This window comes from Microchirus variegatus (genome assembly GCF_963457635.1).
Source record: "Microchirus variegatus genome assembly, chromosome: 17".
NCBI lineage: Eukaryota > Metazoa > Chordata > Actinopteri > Pleuronectiformes > Soleidae > Microchirus > Microchirus variegatus.
The window spans coordinates 13,782,595-13,804,573 of record NC_139818.1 but is presented as its reverse complement, the minus strand read 5'-3'; the positions used below and the strand labels follow the sequence as shown (position 1 = coordinate 13,804,573).

Here is a 21,979-nt window from a genome sequence, read left to right as displayed (position 1 = left end):
AACGTGCATCGGAGAGTCACTGCGCGATTCAGCTCACGTTTTCTTCTTCAACCCTGTCGCCTAATATGGTTATCTTAGCTAATCAGAGGCTCTCATCTCATCTGTATGAGAATGGTATCAATTTTCCTCACATAAAGCCTGATGTACACGCGTGTCCTATAAATAAAACTGTACATTACAGTCCAGGAACAACATGGCAATCATTTGGTAATTATGGTAGCACCGTCTTATTTTCAGTGCTATTTCTAGCTTGGAAATGATAATAATGGTGCGGTAATAAGGCGATAATAAAACAACAATACTTTGTTATTTCTCAGGTCATATTCAGGAAATAGCTTGGTAAAGATCATCACATCAAATTGTTTGGGAATCACAGGGAACCTTGTCCACAATACCAATAATATCACAATACAACGATTCTGTGATAATCGATATATTGCAAGACGATCATATAGCGATACATCACACATTTTCAATTGCCATTTCTAAAAAATAAAATGTTAGTACCATAATATAACTTCTCAATAACATAATTTAATAATAATTTAATACATACACCACTTTTAAATGTGTTGAGTGACATAAATTTACACTTTTTCGTCTCGTGTCATGCACCTGTTAGCATTTTCTTGTGTCACAGACACCGCCATATTTTGTTGTGAAATGTGATTTTCACAACACGACGATCGACACAAACAAACAAATAAAATAGATGTGCACACAAATACAAGCTGGCAGACGGATACACTGATCAGGGTGATAACATGTAACTGAAAGAGCCAGCTGGAGGACACAGAGTGTACGCCGGCGAGAAAATTGAACACCTCTTGCAAAAAAATTCCCAGAATGGGAACTATTGATGGTAATGGAAGTTATTCTGATGAATTTGATGTGTATTTTTTTTAATAATTTGCTAAAATAAAAACTATAGACAGAAATAATGTACTGTCAAGCAGAGTTTCTAGAGTCTACATATATCAGCCAAAATGGGTGAAAAATAGTAAAAATATCCCTATTTCTACAGTAAAAACGTACATATTTCTTGAACCATATTTCAGTTATTTGAATTGAAAAATGCAATAATGCAAATTATCTTTGTGAATAAACACGTTACCTTCCTCCTGCGCTGTGCAGTGTTGGAGATCTTGTCAGGCGTGACTCCCAGGTCAGACAGCACCTTAGCGATTCCTCGGGCGTCCACACCACAGTTAGGAGCTACATTTTTCTCGCACCGCCTGTGCACGTTCATCTTACACACTGCGGAAAAAGAGCAAAAAACTCCTGAGTGGATTCAGGTGACGCCAAGGAAGCTATTCTGACTCTAATACGTCTGTTTTGCGGTTACATCCATCAAACTGTGCAGTTAAACTGTCATAAAATCAAACCCGATTGTCCATGTTGTTGTTTTTACTTTGTATAAGTGATGTATTAAAATGCATTAGAATACACACTGGAGGTTATCAAAGAATAATTGAATTTATTAAATGTATTTTATTTTATTTACTTAACTACACTAATCTAACTTAAATCTAATCGTAATTTAAATAATATCAGACGCAGGTGAAGACACGATAAATCTTAAAACCATAATGGAAGTTGTGAAATGTATTTTAATTTTCACTAAAAGCACAGATGGAAGTTTAATTCCATGTGAATCGAAGCCTGAGATCTGAGATCCAGTTTTCAAGGCGAGATGGGCTATATGCATTATTATTGTTGTTTTCACCTTCAATTGCGACTTCAGGACTATTCAGTCTGTTATATTTTGCTTCTTATGGTTCAAATCACCACAATGAAATGATTCTTCCTCAAAACCAGTCCACAACATAATATCTGCTGTCATATTTAGTTTTATCAGCTTGACACATGCGTAAACAAACAGGCATGTGTGTGTAAAATGAATATGTAGGAGGATGAGGTCACGCCCTGGATGTATATACAGTACATCCCTATAGATCAGCACCAGGTAGCTACAATCTGTGTTTACCTTTAGTCTGACTTAGAAACAAGAGATTGATTATTGACTAATACATAAATTAAACCTATTTGTAAAGATATAGGAGGCTTGCACTGGGTGTCCATCCCTATAGACACTATTTATATGGTTACTACTGTGGTAGCCCAGAATTTTCCATTAAAAAAAAACAAATTGTGTGCTGAAATTACTTAATAAACAACTAGTCTTGACAAAACCAACATTAAAATCCATTGGTGCATCTGACTATCATGGACACATAATCGTCAACTATTTTGATAATCGATTTATTAATTTCTGATTGTTTCAGCTTCTTAAATGTGAATATTTTCTGGTTTCTTTGCTCCACATAACAAAAAAATCATTAAAACAGAATAATTTTGGTTTGTGGACAAAACAAGACATTTTGAGAACATCATAATTTCCAGGTTTGACAAACGCTGATCAACATTAACATTTTCTGACATTTTATGGACCAAACGATTAATCCATCTATCATGAAAATAATCGTTAGTTGCAGCTCTAATAATAATGCATTATATTTGAAGGCGCCTTTCAAGACACTCAAGGTCATATTAGTTGTATTATCATTCCCAGCTGCACATGAGCTCACCTTTGCACTGCAGGCCCTGCCTCATGAGGCCCCACAGCAGAGAACCACAGTGGTCACAGAAGGTGGGGACCTTGTAGTTGTGGATACTGAACTTATGGGGTATGTTAACACTGAACCGCTGTGAACCCACCTACAGAGAGGGAGACACACACACACACACATACACACACACACAAGGTGTTGGTAATAAATTATGGCAGGAATAAAACATGTTTCTCAAGTGTGTGCAGTGTACACGTTACCTAAGTAACCCGGATCATAAACAAAAGGCCTGAATGGGGGGTTTTTGTCCACGAGTACATAGTTGAGTCAGTACGTTTTCATGCTCAGTTACTACGGTCGAATACGCCATGTTCTCCTTGTGTCCCAGTACAAGAGCACGAGTGGGGAATCAATTTATGGAGTGAAGTGTGTCTGCCTCTGCTAGGCTAGGCAGCAATCCGCTACCCTCTTTCAGCTTGTAGTAATAGGTGGTTTCCCATTTATCTTGCTGGTCTACCTCTCATCCTTGAACTTTAAAATATTAATTTATTCAAGCTGACGGAGCATTAAATCGGCCTCCTTGTCAGTTCAACAAATGTACCATTTAGAATTTCAACATGTTTTTTTTGTTTTTTTTTATGTTTTCTTGGTGAAGTAGTAGCTCAACTGCCACTCACATTATCTGGGTGTGTTAGTCCAACTTTGAGACATTCGATTTAGTTCTTAAAACGAATACTTGTTTTGCTCTAATGTCATATAAACATACTGAATGTGTGTTTATAGTCCTGGTCATCTGACATTAAAAAGCACCCTGGATGCGTCTCATGTGACATGAAGTAAACATGTTTGTTTGTACTTCTTTGTGCATTAAAGTGAATTAAAGTGAATTAAAGTGAATTAAAGCTCTGCTCGTGCTTCTGTAACATGAAATAACTGAAATGACTGATCAGATCTGGGGGACACTTTCAGGATGGATTGGGAGTGTTCAAACCTCAGCTCACTTAGTTTGAATGTTAATACATAAGGAAGATGTTTACTTATTAGCACATAATGTTGAAGTTTTTGTTGTGTTTTTGTGTGCGTGTTCACCTCCTCCGGTGTGTCCTCCTGCTTCTTCATCCCAGCGCATTTGGTGATGATGAGCTCGTGACATCGCTTATGAACGACACATGTACACACTGGAAGCAGAGCATCAAAGAGAGAGAGAGTCATTTGTCATAGTGCGATGAATTTCTTTTGTCTATGTTCACAGAAAAAGCTGGGAGAGAGAGAAATAAAAGGGGTGTTCACATCGTTCTGACGCAAAACTGAATTAGTACGTGAGCAAACACTGACCTTATTAAAGGTGTCAGGTATTGTGACTCATCTGCTTTAAATGTCAGTATAAAATTTAACACGCACTTTTTGCTCCATTGTACTTTAGGCTTTCATCTTCAAGACTTCTGTGTGTAACTAAAATGTCGAATTGTGATCACCGTAGGCAGTCGAAAACTTGAAGTCTCGAAGAGTAAAAATACGCTCCGCAGTCGCAGGGACAGTGTGAATATCGTCAGCTGTACTGATTAAAATAGAAGCAGACCAGGGATCTGTTTCAAAAATGTCACTTGCAAGCACAACTCGCTAGCAGATCGCAACTGCTGCCAGTTAGATAGATAGATAGATAGATAGATAGATAGATAGATAGATAGATAGATAGATAGATAGATAGATAGATAGATAGATAGATAGATAGATAGATAGATAGATAGCAATGTCTTCTCTTAGCTAGCAATGTCTTCTTCTAGCTAACTTTAAGCTAATAGATAGCAATGTCTTCTCTAACTAGCAATGTCTTCTTTTAGCTAACAGATAGATAGATAGATAGATAGATAGATAGATAGATAGATAGATAGATAGATAGATAGATAGATAGATAGATAGATAGATAGATAGATAGATAGATAGATAGATAGATAGATAGATAGATAGATAGATAGATAGATAGCAATGTCTTCTCTTAGCTAGCAATGTCTTCTTCTAGCTAAATTTAAGCTAATAGATAGATAGCAATGTCTTCTCTTAGCTAGCAATGTCTTCTTATAGCTAACTTTAAGCTAACAGATAGATAGATGGCAGCGAACATTTTGACTGCATAGAATATTATGCAGCCTCCTGTGAAATGTCCGTAGCTGACTTTGCTCAACCTATTTACACCATTGATGTTTTTAACATTGCTGATAACGGTGTTAATTCAAGAGCTCACAATTTTCTCAGGTGGTACTTGGTATAAAAAGTTTGAGAACCACAGCACACATCTTGCAGCGTTTTAATATGTGGATGTGTCGAAAAATGCAGTTTCCTGACTGGCTCATCACTGTCGGGTGATGGCGGGTTCAGCCCAAATCACAGCTGTCATTCAGTAAGACGTAATCCCTCTTGTGTTCTCGTCGCGCTTAAATAATAAATGGTGTGTAATGTTACCTGAGAAATTGGAAGCGGCCAGAGAAAAGTACTCACCCTGACACTGGTATCCCTGCTTCCCCAGCACGCCCCTATCACACCACACACACACACACAGACGAGTTTGCATTTCAGTCAAGTTGTTTTAACGAAACATGACAGCACATCAATTAGCATGTGTGTGTGTGTGTGTGTGTGTGTGTGTGTTTTCTACCATATAAAATCTCTGCAGTGTGAGCAGTAGGTCGGTTGTCTCAGATAGGTGGCCATGAACTTGTGTCCGTTGACTTGATGGACACGTCGCCGGACGGCGCCCTGTCTTCGGCGCGGGCCGATCCTCTCTCGAAACACTCGCTCCTCATTGTCGTTGGTTCCCGAGGCTGTGGAGTGAGCAGAAAAACACATGACTGTCAATGAATATTAAAGTGCGCAGAGAGATTTTAAACAAAAAAAAACAAACTTCTTTCCATTTGTTGGTAAGTTTCAGATGAGGATTCGCACACACAAGGATTCACACGCATCTGCTGCTACAGAAGTTTTCTTATGTCCATCCTTTTTTTCCCTCACCTTGTCCAAATAAGGGCCATTTGCATCATGCTGCTCAAGATGTTTAATCATTCAACGGCCTCTCATCTTCCGTTCCCTCCCTCCCTCCTTCCCTTCCTCACAAACACCCCACACCTACCAGAGGCCTATGCATACGTATGTGCATGTGCATACTATTTATACTTTCATGTGTGGGCACTAAAACGAAGGACAGCATAATAAAATACTCCTCCTCAGCGTGCAACATCCAACCAGCCGTTCCCTTCCTCTCTGCATCTCCCCACAAAGATAAATGATTTCCGAGGGTAACCTTAAGACAAGAGAACCACCTCCACTCTCACTCCCACACACACACACACACACACACACACACACACACACACACACACACACACACACTCCTTCTCTCTGCGCTCCTGTCCTAGTTTGCTATTCTTTCCCTCTCCCTCCATCTCTCTCCTGGGTGCGTTATAGATGTGGTTACTGCAGAGCCTCTCCAGAGTTTGATTACAGACAGGAGGTCTAGGGACCGTGTATGTGTGTGTGTGTGTGTGTGTTAGTGTGAGACAGTGGTGTTGTTGAGGGAGGTGGGGGGAGAGGGAGAGGGGGCTAAACAGGCCATTAGTGGGATCACTTTGTTTTACATAATACATCATCCATCTGTCCAGGACAGCATCACATATTGCAGACAGAGATGCAGCGGGGAGGATTGTTGCCTCACAGCAAGAAGGTCACCGGTACGGAACCCGGTTTGACCCAAGCGGCTTTGCATGTTCTCTCCTGGGTACCCTGGTTTGTTCCCATAGTCCAAAAACTAGGGATAGACCGATTCTCGGCCAGGCTGATAATCGCATGGCCAATAACAGATCGATTTATTTATTTAACATTTCTGTTAACTCTATAAGTGATGCTATGGACCCTGGGAACTCCCTGCACTTTTTGTTAAACTTAATTTACTGTAGAAAAATGTAGGGCGCTATTCATTTGTTTAAGTTTTCATTTAACTTTATAAGAGCCTGGGATCTTCCTGCAAATTCAAATTTCTTCAAATTTTAAATCAAAGATTGTCTAAGATAAAAAAAAAACTTTAATGTTGCAAATCTGAAAAGCTGTTTAATAAACATATGCTTAAAGGCATTTAAACAAAGTTAAGTGTTTGTATTATTCAAAATATTGACGCCAATATTTTCACTTTTACTGCAAATGAATATCGGCTCCAATTATCGGCCTCTTTTACTACTAATAATATGTATCGACCTTGAAAAAAAAACCATATCTGTCTATCTCTACCAAAAATATTATTGCATATTAGCATATTAGGTTAATTGGACCATAGGTGAGAGTTACAGGTTGTCCATCCCTGTATGGTGGACTTGTCCAGGGTGTTCCCAGTCTTTATCAGCTGGGATTGGCTCTAGTGCCCATGTGACCCTCATGTGGAGAATAGCGTGGTAGAAAATGAATGAATGAAAGCACACACACACACAAACAAATTCTTGTACTGCGTTCTTAGTAAGAACATAGACATAATGCATTCCCATTAAGTCCCTTAACCTAAACCTAACCATACCTAAAACCAAGGGCCCAAGACCTCTTTTAAGGTGTCATGAGAACATGAGGGTGAGCCAAAATGTCCTCCCTTCCCGTTGTTTTTTTATCAGATTTTTGTAGATCTATGTACAAGCACACACACACAGACGTGCTGACAAGGAGGGGGCGATAAGGCGTAGCAACGGTTAGGAGTGATCGTCGTGGAGACAGACATACTATGGACCCACCTGGGAACTGGCTGTCCAGTAAGCACACACACACACACACACACACACACACACACACACACACACACACACACACACACACACACACACACACACACACACACACACACACACACACACACACACACACACGTGGGTAGACAGAGCATCCGATCTGACACAAATATGCAGATAACCAGCAGAGAGAGCAGAGGAAACACTGAACTGCAGATGGTGGTATAAACAAATATGAAATCAAAATGAATAACAATACCACTCTGGCAGGAGCCCATCTGCCTCTCTAATGATGAATGATACTACAAGTATATATAAGTGTGTGTGTGTGCAGCTAAAACCGACTCACAGTAACTCAAGAACATGAAACTTGTGCAAAAAAAGTTCCTGAAATCATGATAACAGTGGCAGCTGGAGGAAGTAAACGGCTGTGGCTGAAATTGAAGAAGCGTCTCAGATGTTAAACACGATTGCAGGTGCTTTTTAAAACATTCATGTGCTGCACACAGGAAGTGATTTGTTTTTTTTTCATATGTTGAGGCAGGTGGAGGCAAGAGCAACTTTGTGCTAGTAAAAGTGACTGCAAAAAAATTATGTCACGTTGTTTCTGTTTTACGATGACAAAACAGAAAAGAAAATATCACCAAATGTTATGCACGGCAGCTTTAAAGGGAACAGAAAAGAATGAAGACGGAGAAAGAGGGGACTGCAGAGGATCAGATTAGGTGGGATTATTGTTTACGTCTTAAAACCAACAGATGCAGAGGGATGGAGAGCAAAGAAGAAGAGAGGAGTGGAACATGTCCTTCCAACGACTGAAGCTGCAGAGAACAGATTGCACCAGGGGAAAAAATAAATCTGCTAAAAATACCACCTCTTCCTCTAGTTTCTACTGCGCACCCTGTATCTCTGCATCCCTATCTATCTATGAGTGCACGCACGCACGCACACACACACACACACACACACACACACACATTATTATTATTATTATTATTATTATTATGAGCACTCAAGCTGGCTGAACTCCGTGAGGAAGTTCGGGAGTGGGTGTAGTGTGGGTCGAGAGGTCACAACAGAGAGTCCAATCGCTGATGAGGAAGGCAAGACACAGACTCCTGAGTGTGTGTGTGCGTAATCCGTGGCTCAATCTCACCTACTATTCTGAGAATCCACTAACTCTCTCTTCACTCTCTGCTGCCCTCTTTATCTGTCGTTACACGGGGGAGAAACTACGTTCCCCTGCCACTTTATTATGTGCACCTGCTCGACCGCTTGCTAGAAACAACGCAAGTATTTAATCAGCCTATCGCGAAGCAGAGACTTCAGTTCAAACTGAGCGTGAGAAATGAGGAAGAAAGGCGATTTTTAAGTCACTTTGAACATGGCATGGTTGGTTGCTGGTGCCAGACAAAGTTTATCTGAGTATTTCAGAAACTTGTGATCTACAGAGATTTTCACGCACAACCGTCTCCGCAGAGAATGTGACCGGAACAGAGAAAATATCTGCAGTTCTCTTGTCTTGTTGATGCCAAGAGGCGGATTGACAGACTCGTCCTTGTAGCAGATGGGCACTGAATGTGGCAGTTGAGTGCACATGACTATATACACTATACAGACTTTAATTGGAAGACAGTGAGCTTGCTTCTATATATAAGACGGTGCGAGGACGCACAGGTGCAAGCGAGAAGCGCTCTTCTCACTCTTCAAACCATGTGAGCCAGTGTAAGCGTGTAAGAACTTATCTCCACGTTACAAACAAATGAAGGTGATGGAGGGGGAAAAAAAAGAGAACCATAGAGCTGTGGAGGAGACATTTCCTAGAAATTCTGTTCGGTAGATTTCTAGGCCATGGGCGCCATATTTGGACTATTTCACAGACATTTTCCCACTGTATGCTGTGGCCGCAGGTTCCAAGCAGAGGATAAAAGAACAGTGTGTTAAATCTAGAGCCACTTAGACGCAGACGAATGAGGTTGTGAACCGTTATCATAGAATCTGAATGTTCTTACCAGGCTTTATCACTTCATGAGACTCTGTATATTCAGAAGCAGCTGCAGAATCAGCTGATTATGCTCAGCAGGTTTTTTAATCACTACACATCCTCCTGTTAGATTGTTTTCATTTGATATGTCGGCACTAAAAAAGATGAATCATCGCCACTCAAAAAGAAAAAAATAATTGTGGAAATTCAGTTAACTAAGGCTTGAGGTAATAACGTTAAAAAGTGTAAAATAAATCTGGTTTATTTTCATTTTCTCTATCATACCACCTGCACGATTCTTCCACTTGCTGCACAGATGGTGAAACAGAAATATTTTAATAATAAATTAAAAATTTTGGGCATCAGAATAAGAGGTGTTAAAGAACATAACTATACCAATAAACCAATAAGTGGTCAAATAACTACATGTAATGACTTTGTCTCACTCTCACTGCTCACTGATCAATCTCATTGATGTCATTTTGATTTTAATGTTTTAGTTTTTGCAAAGGATCCCTTTATACCTGTACCAGACAGCCGTTAACAATTAACGGGTTGAACACGGAGCAGTTAAGAGCTAAACAGCTGGAGAGTTTCCACCAGGAGCTCCAGGAAACTGAAACCAGATGCAGGAGGACAATCTAAATGAATCCTCTGAAATGAACAGTTTGTGTGACTGTTTGCCAACAGAACAGAGTCATCATCTCATCCTCATGAGGTAAATGTGGATGTAGTGTTACAGCTTATCTGTCTGCCCCCTTGAAACAAAATACAACAAATGTCTTCTTTTAAGGGTTTAACTCTGATAAAGTCAATAATATCAGCATGTATGTGTGTTAAACCTCTCTCTTATTCTCTTTCTGTGTTTACAGTAGTAGAGTGGTGTGTCACTGTGGTGGTGGTGGTGGTGATGGTCTTACCCTCTGTGGAGGATCCAGACAGATCAATGACCACATGCACTTTCCCCTCTGGTTCCAGGTCAATCTGTGCAGGCAAAGACAGAGAAACAGAGCAAATAATTAAGGAACGACGCAGATAAACAGTGCCAGTTCTCCTATTATCCACATGAGGCAGTATTACTAAATCATTCAACACAAAATTATGAAAATCCTCAGAAAACATCCCAGAAGATGTGAGTGATGTTCACAGCATCTACTTATCTAAATATTTAGTTGATTACAAACTGAACTCATATTTCGCATTTTGACAGCTTGTACATTTAGATTATGCTTAACATTTCAAACAATATTTAAACTACACAGAGCTTTCCCATTGCCTTGTCGACAGGACTTGCTCTTTTATTGTGACAGTAATGAATCCTGTGAACATTCATATCTGAGTTTGAAATCAATGTTAAAAGGAGATTAAACCATCATCATCATGTTTAAATAATACTAATTATTGTCAGAAGAAAATTAAATTGGGCAATTGCAATTGTTATTTTTTTGTTTTTGTTTCTTTTAGAAATAAAGAAAAAGAAAATTCAGATGAAGAAAATTGATTTTGGCAATAAAGATGCCAAAAGGAGAAAATGAGGAGAAAGGCAACTCAGAGCTCAAATAATATGACATATTATTTCAATATACAGTACTGTGCAAAGCAGTGGTTGGTCTTATACATGAATAAACTGTCAAAGAGTTAATACCGGTTACCCATATTTTCTGGTTGTGTTCCAATAAAGTGATTGAGAAATAATTATACTTTATGGCCACTATAGCATTCCTTAACAGATACAATAGATAACAGATAACAACCCCTCCCTGTTCTGCAGGAGATATGATACTTATAATGCTCTCACAGTGATATACATCATAACATAGTCCATTAAGGTTTATAATTGTTCATTATTATTAAATTGCTGTTGAGCAGTTGGAATACATGGGTCATATTTATTCCTGTTTCCTCAACATTGTCAATCTAAGGTCACACTGTTCTTCCTGTCTTTCTTTGCAGCGGTAGAGTTACAAGTGCTGACGTCTCATTCCGGCTGTACCAATTCTGTCTTTAATAAAATAATAAAACATTCACTTTTTATCGCTAATATGACTTTACTATGAGCCAAACTCACAATCAAACACTCTACATCATGTTTAACAGTACAAAATGAATTAATTATTGCTAGTAAATGACTTAAATCCCCTCCTTAACAGCGAGTGAAGTCACTTGAGTGAAGAGTCTGGGGCCAACACATTTGCCGTGTTACATTTTGGACATAATTATGCTTGTGGAGTCTGATCCAAACCTGTTATTTTTAGATCGTGAGTGAGTGAGTGAGTGCAGTGACTGTAAAATGGCCAGAATTAATATTTTGTGCTGCCACAGCACAGACTACATGTAGGAGGATGACTGAAGGGGATGTAAAGCTGCTAAAATAAGGAATGATGTCACCACTGTATACATATATATATGCATGTGTTATAATCTGTTAATCCTCAACATAAAACGTCTAAATTATATGAAGTAGAAATTAATGGAATTATTAAATACAGATGACTGTATAACAATTTACCTTACTATTGTTATTAATCATCATGCATTAACAACTGCTTGGATTGCAGCACATAATGAGCACCACTTCAGTTTGTATGTGCAGGTGTCACCATTTCATATTCACAGAAAAAGATTAGCACACACACAGAGACTTACTCAACAAATGGTGACATCATCGCCCACTGACAATATACATGCAATTATGGAGATTAGAGAGAGAGTGCTCGAGACAGCACGGGAAGAGTGAGATGGAGAGAGTGAAGGAGAGAGTGAGGAAGAGAGGTTTAAATCCTTAGTTAAGCTCTGGGACAGCAGCAGATCCTCTTATGCAACAGTCAGTCTGACACACGGGCAGCAACACACACACACACACACGCACACACACTTGCATTGCTGAACATGAGACACAAAAATTGCACAGAACCAAATGTCCATACCATAGTTGTTATTTTTAAAACACAGAACACTGTGCACGGTGACTCAAGTCAAATGTTACCTGACGCATTTTCTAATAAAGACGTGAGTATGTGACATGACATGTCATGACGCATTCTAAAACAAACACAGCCTTACATGTTTGAGTTTGTGTTACTTGGTATAAACACCACAGTTGACAAATGTTGAACTGAAAGGGAAAAAAAAATCAACACCTTCATTTAAAGGTCAGTACAATCCAACAGAAAGAAAGTAACTATCAGCAACTATTGACAAAAAAGTGAACAAAAAAGATGTTTAAAGGACTTCCTAGCAGGAAAACACATTGGAAATATGCAACGTTATAGAACTAAGAATAACAGGATAATTAGTTGCAACCCTAAAGAAATCTCTTTATCTAAATATAACTTTTAAAAAATAGTAGATGCACTGACAACAACTGTGCAGGGTGTTGTGACCTATAAAAGCCATTATTCTACCCTTGAAATGTTGTGCTAATCCTCAAATGAAACCACTTGCATAACAATGTATCTGAGCGAGGTTTCCAGCGGAAAGATGGACTCGGAGTCATTTGGAGCAGAGTGGAGCACATGGACGGCACCATCACTTTGTTAGGGTTAGTGCGCTGTGCTCTGAGGTGACACAAAAACCACCACTGTTCTTTTCACTTCAAAAACTAGAGCCACGTTATTGCCAAAGAAACATGAAATAGACACAGTTCAGTTTTTTCTAATATGAAACACAATCGTTTAATACTGCATTGTTTGATACGTTAGATATTTAGATTAGGGATGAGACGATGCCACTCTTTTGTGTCCGATATCACAAACTACAGTCTTTTTAGACCATTTATGAACCATGAAGCTGTTAATAACACATTTGTGCTGAGTCACTTCATAATTCTCCAACTCTCGAACGCAAATGAATCCCAGCTTAGTTAAACCATGACTACTGAAACTGCTGGAGTTACATTAAAATGATTCATCAGTTCTTCTACAAGGATTTACTTACTTATTATGGGTTATATTACAGGAAAACCTCTATAAACGTGGGCGTTATCACAGAAATTCGCTAAAATACCGGCTAATGTAAATGTGTCAATGCCTAAATAAAATATGAATCGATAATAAAAGTGTCAAATGTTTATTTCTTCATTGACATAATCAAATGTATTGCTCAAATATTTGACATTGATGTTAGCTATGCAGACATTTCTATGGTTACCATTCTACTCAAGTGTAACCACGTATCCTAGCAACAGATCAACGCAGGACTGCAGGCGCGCTTTCTTTTGTCGGTAAAATAGTGATATGATTATTTTTAGACTAAATTGTGAGTCGAACGTACAGTATTATGGTATATCGCGTCGTTTTGCGTCTCCTGTTGAGCGTTGCTGAAGATGTAAAGATGCGGCGATCACAAGATCAATCCAGAAACTATGCATTCATGGTGAGGTGGATTACATAACATGGACGTTGAATGCCCACTACAGTGCGTATGACAGTATGTGAGTAAATGACAGCATTAGCACCAAGGTCTATGTACAACAGATATGGATGTAAACTGTAAGTTTTATTGCCTGAACGATCGCCAACGCCATGAAACTAAGATCACTGAATAAGATATTTGGAAATATATATTATATAACATGTCTGCATTAAAAAACCTTAAAATAATTAGACTAATGCTATTTTTAATGTTATTTTCTCACCTGTTAATGACTTCATTCACTTATTGCAGGCAGTGCATTAAATGGTACAAATAAGTGCCAGTTCTCCTCTTATCCACATGAGGCAGTATTACTTAATCATTAAACACAAAATTATCCTAAAATCCTCAGAAAACAAAACACCCCAGAAGATGCGAGTGATGTTCACAGCATCTACATATCGAAATATTTAGTTGATCTTGAAATAAACTAAAAACCTTTTAGCATTTTGACAACTTTCACATTGAGATTGAGATTTCCAAAGATATTTAAACTTCAAGCAGACAGTCCATGTTATTACGCTGACCTCTATCACACCAATGTGACAAGAAGTCTGTGAATATAAGTAAACATTCGTGAAAATATCTATTAAAATACTCTCAATAGCTGTCTATAATGTAAATATCTAGTCCATACTGTATACATTCTGGAAATTGTCTATTATGTACACTTTACATTCTATTTAACTCTATTTAACTTGTGAAAATATATTTTTATATTGTACTTATTCCTGTTAATGCATGGTTGTTATGTATTATCCTTATCTTTACTGTCTTGCTGCTATAACGCTGTAAATTTCCCCACTGCGGGACGAATAAAGGACTATCTTATCTCTTATCTTATCTTATCTCTTACTTGAAAAGATATTGCTCTTCTTCTTCACAGGAAATCATCTACCTGATAGATACAGTATCGTCCTTGTGTAACAATAAAAAAGAAAACCTCTATAGACACTAGAAACAAACACTGGACTCGTCTAGAATTATTCTGGACCATGACAATGAAGTTATGAGGAAGGAAATATTTGGTACTACTAGTTAGACAGTGTGTTGTCTATACTAGTGCAGTGCCCGTAGGAAGTATGTATTCCTATAGTGGGAACTGAAGAAGATTTTTCAGTTATGGTAATGCATGATAAGGAACGTAAAGGCTAACATAATAGAAACACTGTGCAACCTCATTATAGGCACAACGCAAATCAAATGCGCCTTAGAAAAAGATTCCAGCGTGGCTGACAGTCACAAAACAGCTAATGCTAATCGTAGCCTCGCTAGCTTACCAAGTTAGCCGTAAACAGTAGCATCCTAGTGCTAAATAAATATGTGCTTGCGTATTGGTGAATGGACACCGGCTTTGTCGTTTCAGTGTAACACCATATTCTGCGTTGAAACGTGTGAAATGAGCTGCTGCCTACCCGTTGTTGACACTCTGGCAATCCTGACTCGCCGTCAGACGCTACCTGGTGTGTACCTAGCGTGATGAATCAGCGAAAGTGCAGCGTGATAAATCAGCAAAATTTTAAATGACGTGAAAATCAAGGATACACACCCATATCCAAAATCTTAGGGCAATCTGACTAACGGTCAGTGAGATATGGTCGTCACAGACAGACACACACAACTTGCTTTATATAGATAGATGAATTTATCACTGATGGATCAAAACTCTCCCCATAAAGCACAGCTGAACTAAACAAAATCCACAAGACAACAACGCCCCACGGTCCCACGCTACTTCCCCCTGATGTCATCAACGTAGCTCTTTTGTTATTGTTTCGATTGAGACACGCCTAGCGGGCAGGAATTACATACTGCGCCTTTAACTGATAAATATTGTAGTGTTGTTCACTCAGCGGGAGTGAATTATTCATCAAGCAAAAAAAATTTTTTTTTGTTTGGGCACTAATAAAGTTGCCTGCAATCCGGTTAACTATGCTGTGAGATGACTAGGCATTCACCTGTCATGTGCACACACACATGCACTCACTGAGCTCCCTGAGCCTGGTGACAGAGAAAGGGAGAGAGAGACCTGGAGAATCTGGTTCCTCTCATTAATCTTGTTAGACCAATTAGGACACTGATCGAGCCAGGGAGACGGATAACTTCACAAACGCCCTCACTCACTCACTCTCTCTACACTGTTTTCTTTGTGTGTGTGTGTGTGTCTGGGGACTTTAAAATGTACTTCAGAGGGAAGTTAACGTTAATAACACACACACACACACACACAAGCTTAACTCTGTTGCATTTCCGCTAGTACCACACACACACACACACACACACAAACGCTGCTCCATGCAACACACTCGCACACAGACACACACCATATGCAGCAGCACAGAGAAGCACTCAACCAAGCAGACAGGCCACTCAAAGCTTGCATTATATCAATACTGTGGAGCTAACCCCCTCCCACTCTCTGTCCATCGAGCTCGCTATCTCTGTCCAAGCAGACAACTCTCTGTGTGTGTCTCTCTCTCTCTCTGGAGCGTTTAGTCTCAGTGACAGCCTCCCACATCCATCTGTCGAATAACAAAATTCGGCTTCGAGTGAGCTTGACCACATTCGCACAATAACAGGCGTGTGTGTGTGTGTGTGTGTGCGCCGTTGTGCGCGTGTCCTTTCTATCAGTCAGCGACTCGAGCATGCACGCGCACACACACACACACAGGCAGGAGGCCCATGCTGAGTGAGACAGCGTGAGAGTCATGCATCTTTAATGTAACATCACAGACGGCTAATAATGTAAGAGAAGCTGAGCTGTGTGGTGGGTGTGGGGGGGGGGGGGTTCAGCAAAGCCAGATCCCTGTCATGAGTGATGAGGCTGACTGTCCAGCAGCACCACACACACACACACACACACACACACAAGACAGGAGAAGAATTGGTTTGAGGAGGAAAGACAACGTGTGTGTGTGACATCAGATCAGACAGTCACAGTCACCCGTGTTAAAGCTGTATCAATGGAAACATCTCAGTGAGACTGAAGTAAACAAAAAGCGTAATAAATAAAAAGTGGACCAGGGGTCATATTATACCCTATTTCTCCAAGTTAACCTCGTTCCCTTGTGTCCTAATGAACATGCTTTGGATAAAAAAACATAAGGATGAAGCACCACAGCAGTTCAATCACCCTGCCAAAACAGCCCTGTTCAGAACCCTCGGTTTAGTAGTATCTCTTTAGTTCCACCTTAAAGTTCCACCTTTAAAAAATGTAAAACTAAACTAGGGACAGGGACAGGAAGGGATCAGCCACAGAAGCTACTGGGAGCTAACAGCAGTTAGCAATTGGAAAAGTGATCATTTGCAGGCTCTAGCAGGCACATTGCCGTCATATATAACATGTATCCACTGGACAGATAAATCCCCTGAGGCTAGAAGTTTGTGTAGAACTCTGTGCTGCACTGTGGAGCCAAGAATAGAACTTTTCGCGGACTTCCGGTTTTTTGGATACCGTTGCCCTCGCCAGCACTCTCACGTGTTTTACGGACAAAGCGGAGCTCCTCGAGACAACAATTCCAGGAATTTAGCGTCTTGTGACGTCCCAATGAGTGCGGAAGTCAACATCGCGTGATTTATCTCCTGTACTTAGACTGAGGAGGACCACAAAAACATGAGTGAGTCATCTTTTTTCACACTTTGGCGACTGATAGGACCTCCAGAGTCCCAAATATAAGGATTTAAATGATTAAAAAGTTGATTTTGCACAATATGTCCCCTTTAAAACTCTCAAAACAAACTCATTTTGAAGCATTGAATTTAACAAATCTGTCAATTCAACTGGTGTCCACTCATATGAGATATGCTTTACTGTACATTTCCCTCTAAATGGGAACATAATTTACAAAATGTATATCATTTTCTAAGTGGCAACCAGTGGTATCACACCCTTGTGGCTATCCTATAAATTGTTACTTCCTGGTTAGAGTCGTCATGAAAACCAGAAGAGTACTACGACTGTGGAAGTAAAGGACAGTAAGTACTAAATAATTTCACTTTTATTACCATTATTGTGATTTAAATTGCAATCATTTTCTGTAAATGAAATGTTTTTGGGAAAAAAACAAAACAATACAGTAATTTTCATATCACTTCCAAAACAATATATTTCTGTAATAAAACCAAAACATGGCAGTTTGCAAATTTTCAAATAAAATAAAAAAAATGGCAACATTTAGACTTATTTAAATGTTCTAAAAATAGAAACACAGCTGGGGTCTCAAAAAGAGAGACAGGGGGACAAACAGTGTGCATTTCACCTGCTGTCCCAGAGCTCTCTAATATCCTCCCATTTCTTCCCTTTCACTGAGAACATGCATTAAACAGCCTCCAGTGCACACACACACACACACACAGACCCACACACACACTCACTCACACACACACACCAAAATTTGACCTGATTTGGCATCAACGGTGCACCACACAATGTGTGTGTCTGTTGTCACTGTGGCAACACTGCACACACACATATCTTAAACCCAGTCTGTCCTACTTAACCAGCTCCAGGTCATCAAGGGGCGGAGCCCATGGTGTCACCGTCACCGTCCGGCAACTTGCCACGGTGAGAGAATGGAGTCTCGGGGTCAGGAATAAAGAAAGAGAAGATGACAATAAGGCTGTGACCTCCATGATTTCATGTCTTCAAAAGAGTTGAGTAGGAAGGCGGGGGTCGAGGACGATGACTACACTTCACAGCAGTATAATAGTGTTATGATGGTAATTAGGATGTCGGGACAACTCACAGGACTACACCAAATATATTGATGTCATGGATGACTTATTAAAGATCCTAACTGCTGATGTTGGTTAACGTGCAAATCCTTGCATCAGAATTCTTTATGTAAAAGGATATGGGAAAAATTGTGGAATCAGGAATTTCAGAGCAGGTATGAAACTACGCAAGAAGTGCAAGCTCATCAATGTCCAATATTATCACAAATATAAAAGATTCAACTCAGCACTGTATCTGTTAACAACCACATATAAAGGTTAGAGACAAGATTAGTAAAAAAATAACAACATGTTTTCACATTTTAAAGTTGTTTTACTGCAGGCTGAAAGAAAAAAGTTTGTGCAAAGGAAAAAGTTTGAAGCATTTTGGAGTGGTAATATGATTTAATTGGCTCTAACTGGAGTCATTTCATTAATCCTGGCTGCTGTTAAGTATAAGCATGTGAGTGTGTGCAAGTGCATGTGTGTGTGTGTGTGTTGATGCCAAAGAGTCAAGCCACGGCCGGCTGACATCTGACATGGCCCTGTGTCCCTGTGAGGAAACGTTACACTGTGGGGTCATCGCGTCTCACGTTCACAGTCGCCTCACAGTACGAAAACCTGCAGCCTGTAATATTTACATGTACTCACAGACACATCTACACCTCAGCCCCGTCGTCACTTTTCATCCGCAGCCCCTTCATTTATTTCCTGCATTTATTTCCTTCCTGTAAGCATTTTCAATCCCCCTCTTCTTTCACGAGAGATGTTCACATTCTCATATCAGTATCAGGAGATGCTTCTGGCTGGAAATGCCAAAGGAGAGTAAGTGAATCTATGCGATGCCATTTCTTTTAAAGTATAACTGCAATTTTCTTTACCCGGAAATCAATTCTCTACTGCTCCAAATGACACTTGCGGTGTACCGCCAATATCTAAGTGTTTTTAGTTGTGTAGCATTAGACAGAGCCAGATAATTAAAGTAATATTATTATTGACAATAATATATTCACTGTCTACTCTTTTCAGATCTGTGAACTTGCCACTGTTGTGGACTGTTGTTTAGCCCACCAGCATCAAGGTCTTCTGATAAGTGGTGTTTATGACCGCCGTGTTCGACCGCCATGTTTTTACTGGACAAACTCTACATACATCCTTTGACTTTTAAAAACAACTCAAGGCCACCATAGCTTCTCCTACATGTGGAAGGGAAGGGTGGGGTGACAGACCTTCACCTACAACGCTCAACTCCGCCAATAGATGCACACACTGTTCCTTTAACAGAAACCAGAACCTTTTATCACAATCTTATCACTAAACATCAAGAAGAAGAATCTTGACCCCCATTTCACTCTGCGTTTAAGCCGTGCCACGGCAGTTTTTAATGACCTGCTTTTAACTGTTGATTCTGGAAACTCTGCTGTCTTAATACTATTAGACCTGACTGCAGCCTTTGATAGAGTAGATCATAACGCTCTTTTGTCTCACTGTGAGTTGTGTGTGGACATTAGGGGCACAGCCTTTAATTGGTTTTTATCAAACAGAAGCGTCTCTGTTCATCTAGGTCAATATTCCTCAACCAGTTCTACGCTTACCTGTGGGATGCCTCAGGGCTCTATCCTGGGACCAATAGTTTTTGGGGGTATTTCTCCTCTAGTTATCAAACAGCTTAGCTTCCATTCAGTCTCAGGGGCATACAGTGATCTTATTTGGAAAACCTTAACTTTTAGATGTTTATCACAGTGCTATTGGCCTGTTCATCTCAGTCTGTCACACAGCTGCAAGGAAACTTGGTGTTTTTGTGGACAACACCTTTAAACTTGAAAGAGTAGATAAGCTCTGTAGTAAATTACGGCTCCTTGTCAGGGTGAAAGTCTGCCTTCCATTGAAAGATTTTCTCCACTAGACCACTGTAATTGTGTTGGTCTTCATCAGTTATGACTTCTTTTTAAATGTCTTCATGTCCTGACACCTACATACCTGCATAGAGAGCTCTTGAAGTCACTCACTCCAGGCAGAGCTCTGATCTCAGCTGACCAGCTACTCCTGCACGTGCTGAGATCACGGCTGAAAAACAGACGCGATAGAGCCTTTGTCTAAGCTGTGAAACAGCCTTCCCTTACATGTGAGAGCTGCCCAGCAATTAAAAAAAAACATCTTAAGACTTATCTCTCTCTCCTTGTGCAGGCACGGACGATCATAATTTACTTATTTAACTGTTCTATGGTTTTATCGTCTGTTAATTGTTTTCTCCCTCTCTCACATCTCTTGGTCTCTCCTCTGCCCCCCATTTTTCCTCTTTGCCATTTCTACCTTTTTGCTTTTATTGTTTTGTCCTTTTCGCTGTGCCGTTCTTGTGCTGGTGTGTGTTCTCTCGTCCTTTTATATTGTCTTACTTATCTAATTATTATCCTTGTGACATTCCTATGTGCTCTTTATTTACTGACCTTAATTTGTTAATATGTTTTCTTCCCCCTTCTCTTGTTTTATCTGACTTATTTATGTGTTTCTAATATACTTTCTCTCTCCTTAGTCTCTGCCCTGTCACTCCTCTGCCCCCCATTTTTAAAAATGTCTTTCTTTTTCTCTCCTCTGACCCCCAACCTGGCCGAGGCAGATGGCTGCAGATCTTTGAGTCTGGTTCTGACAGAGATTTCTAATCGCCTAATTATAGCTCATAGTGGGAACTGTTGGGTTTCTTTCTAACTTTCTTTGCCTTACCTGGCAAAACACCTTGAAATATTAAGATTATGTTTGATTTGACTGTTAAGCACTTTGTAGCAATAGTTAAAGGTGCAATATGTAATAAATCTAAAGCAACTGGCCATAAAATCCTCCTAATATGTCACAGAGACTCAGGAATAATGTTCATATAACAAACTGAACTCAACAACAACAGTACAGCCAAAATATTTGCATTAAAAAAATATTTTGCAGACTGCAAATCTTGTTTATGTTTTGAAATCATGTTTTGGCATATGGTGCCACCTACCGCCGTCTACCAATCATTGCAGTCAGTAGAGTCTCAGCTGCCGAGCAACCTCGGGTTGCTAGTTACGTCAAAAAACGTATCCTAAAAGACTTCTGAATTTTGAATTTGAATGTAGTAACTGTTTTTGGCCACATTCTTACATATGGCACCTTTAAGAAAAGTGCTATATATGTAAAATAATATATATGTGTTATAAAAGTGCTATATCTCTTATTTTAGTTCTCCTGATTTCCATTAACATCACATATATCTAGTCTCCAGTGTCTCCTCATCTGCTCAATGTGAGGGACGGTGATGAGTGAGTTGGGGGCGGGGCTTTATATTTATCTTGTGAAGCACTTGGAGTTACAATGTGTTGTATGAAAGGTGCTTCATAAATAAAGTCTGATTGATTGAGTCTATAGATAGTGCGCTCCAATCAAAGGGTTATTCAACAGGTTGGATACAAGTCAAAATACCTCGAGGGTTTTTTTTTAAAAACATAAATCTGTGCAATAACTTGTGTGACGGCAGCCAAATATAACCCATTCATCCTGAACATCTTATTCAA

At 39.6% G+C, this 21,979-nt stretch overlaps 1 protein-coding gene across 1 annotated transcript in view; it reads right to left on the bottom strand.

Moving 5' to 3' along the window:
- prkcea (protein kinase C, epsilon a) overlaps window positions 1-21,979 on the bottom strand; it is a gene marked incomplete at both ends in the record, with an annotated part of 36,688 nt that overhangs the window by 7,932 nt on the left and 6,777 nt on the right. The window contains 6 exons of the mRNA XM_083903575.1: window positions 1,115-1,257; window positions 2,589-2,718; window positions 3,660-3,748; window positions 5,067-5,101; window positions 5,224-5,389; window positions 10,232-10,295. Coding sequence (XP_083759701.1) covers window positions 1,115-1,257; window positions 2,589-2,718; window positions 3,660-3,748; window positions 5,067-5,101; window positions 5,224-5,389; window positions 10,232-10,295 — 627 coding nt within the window. The remainder of the gene's footprint in view (window positions 1-1,114; window positions 1,258-2,588; window positions 2,719-3,659; window positions 3,749-5,066; window positions 5,102-5,223; window positions 5,390-10,231; window positions 10,296-21,979) is intronic.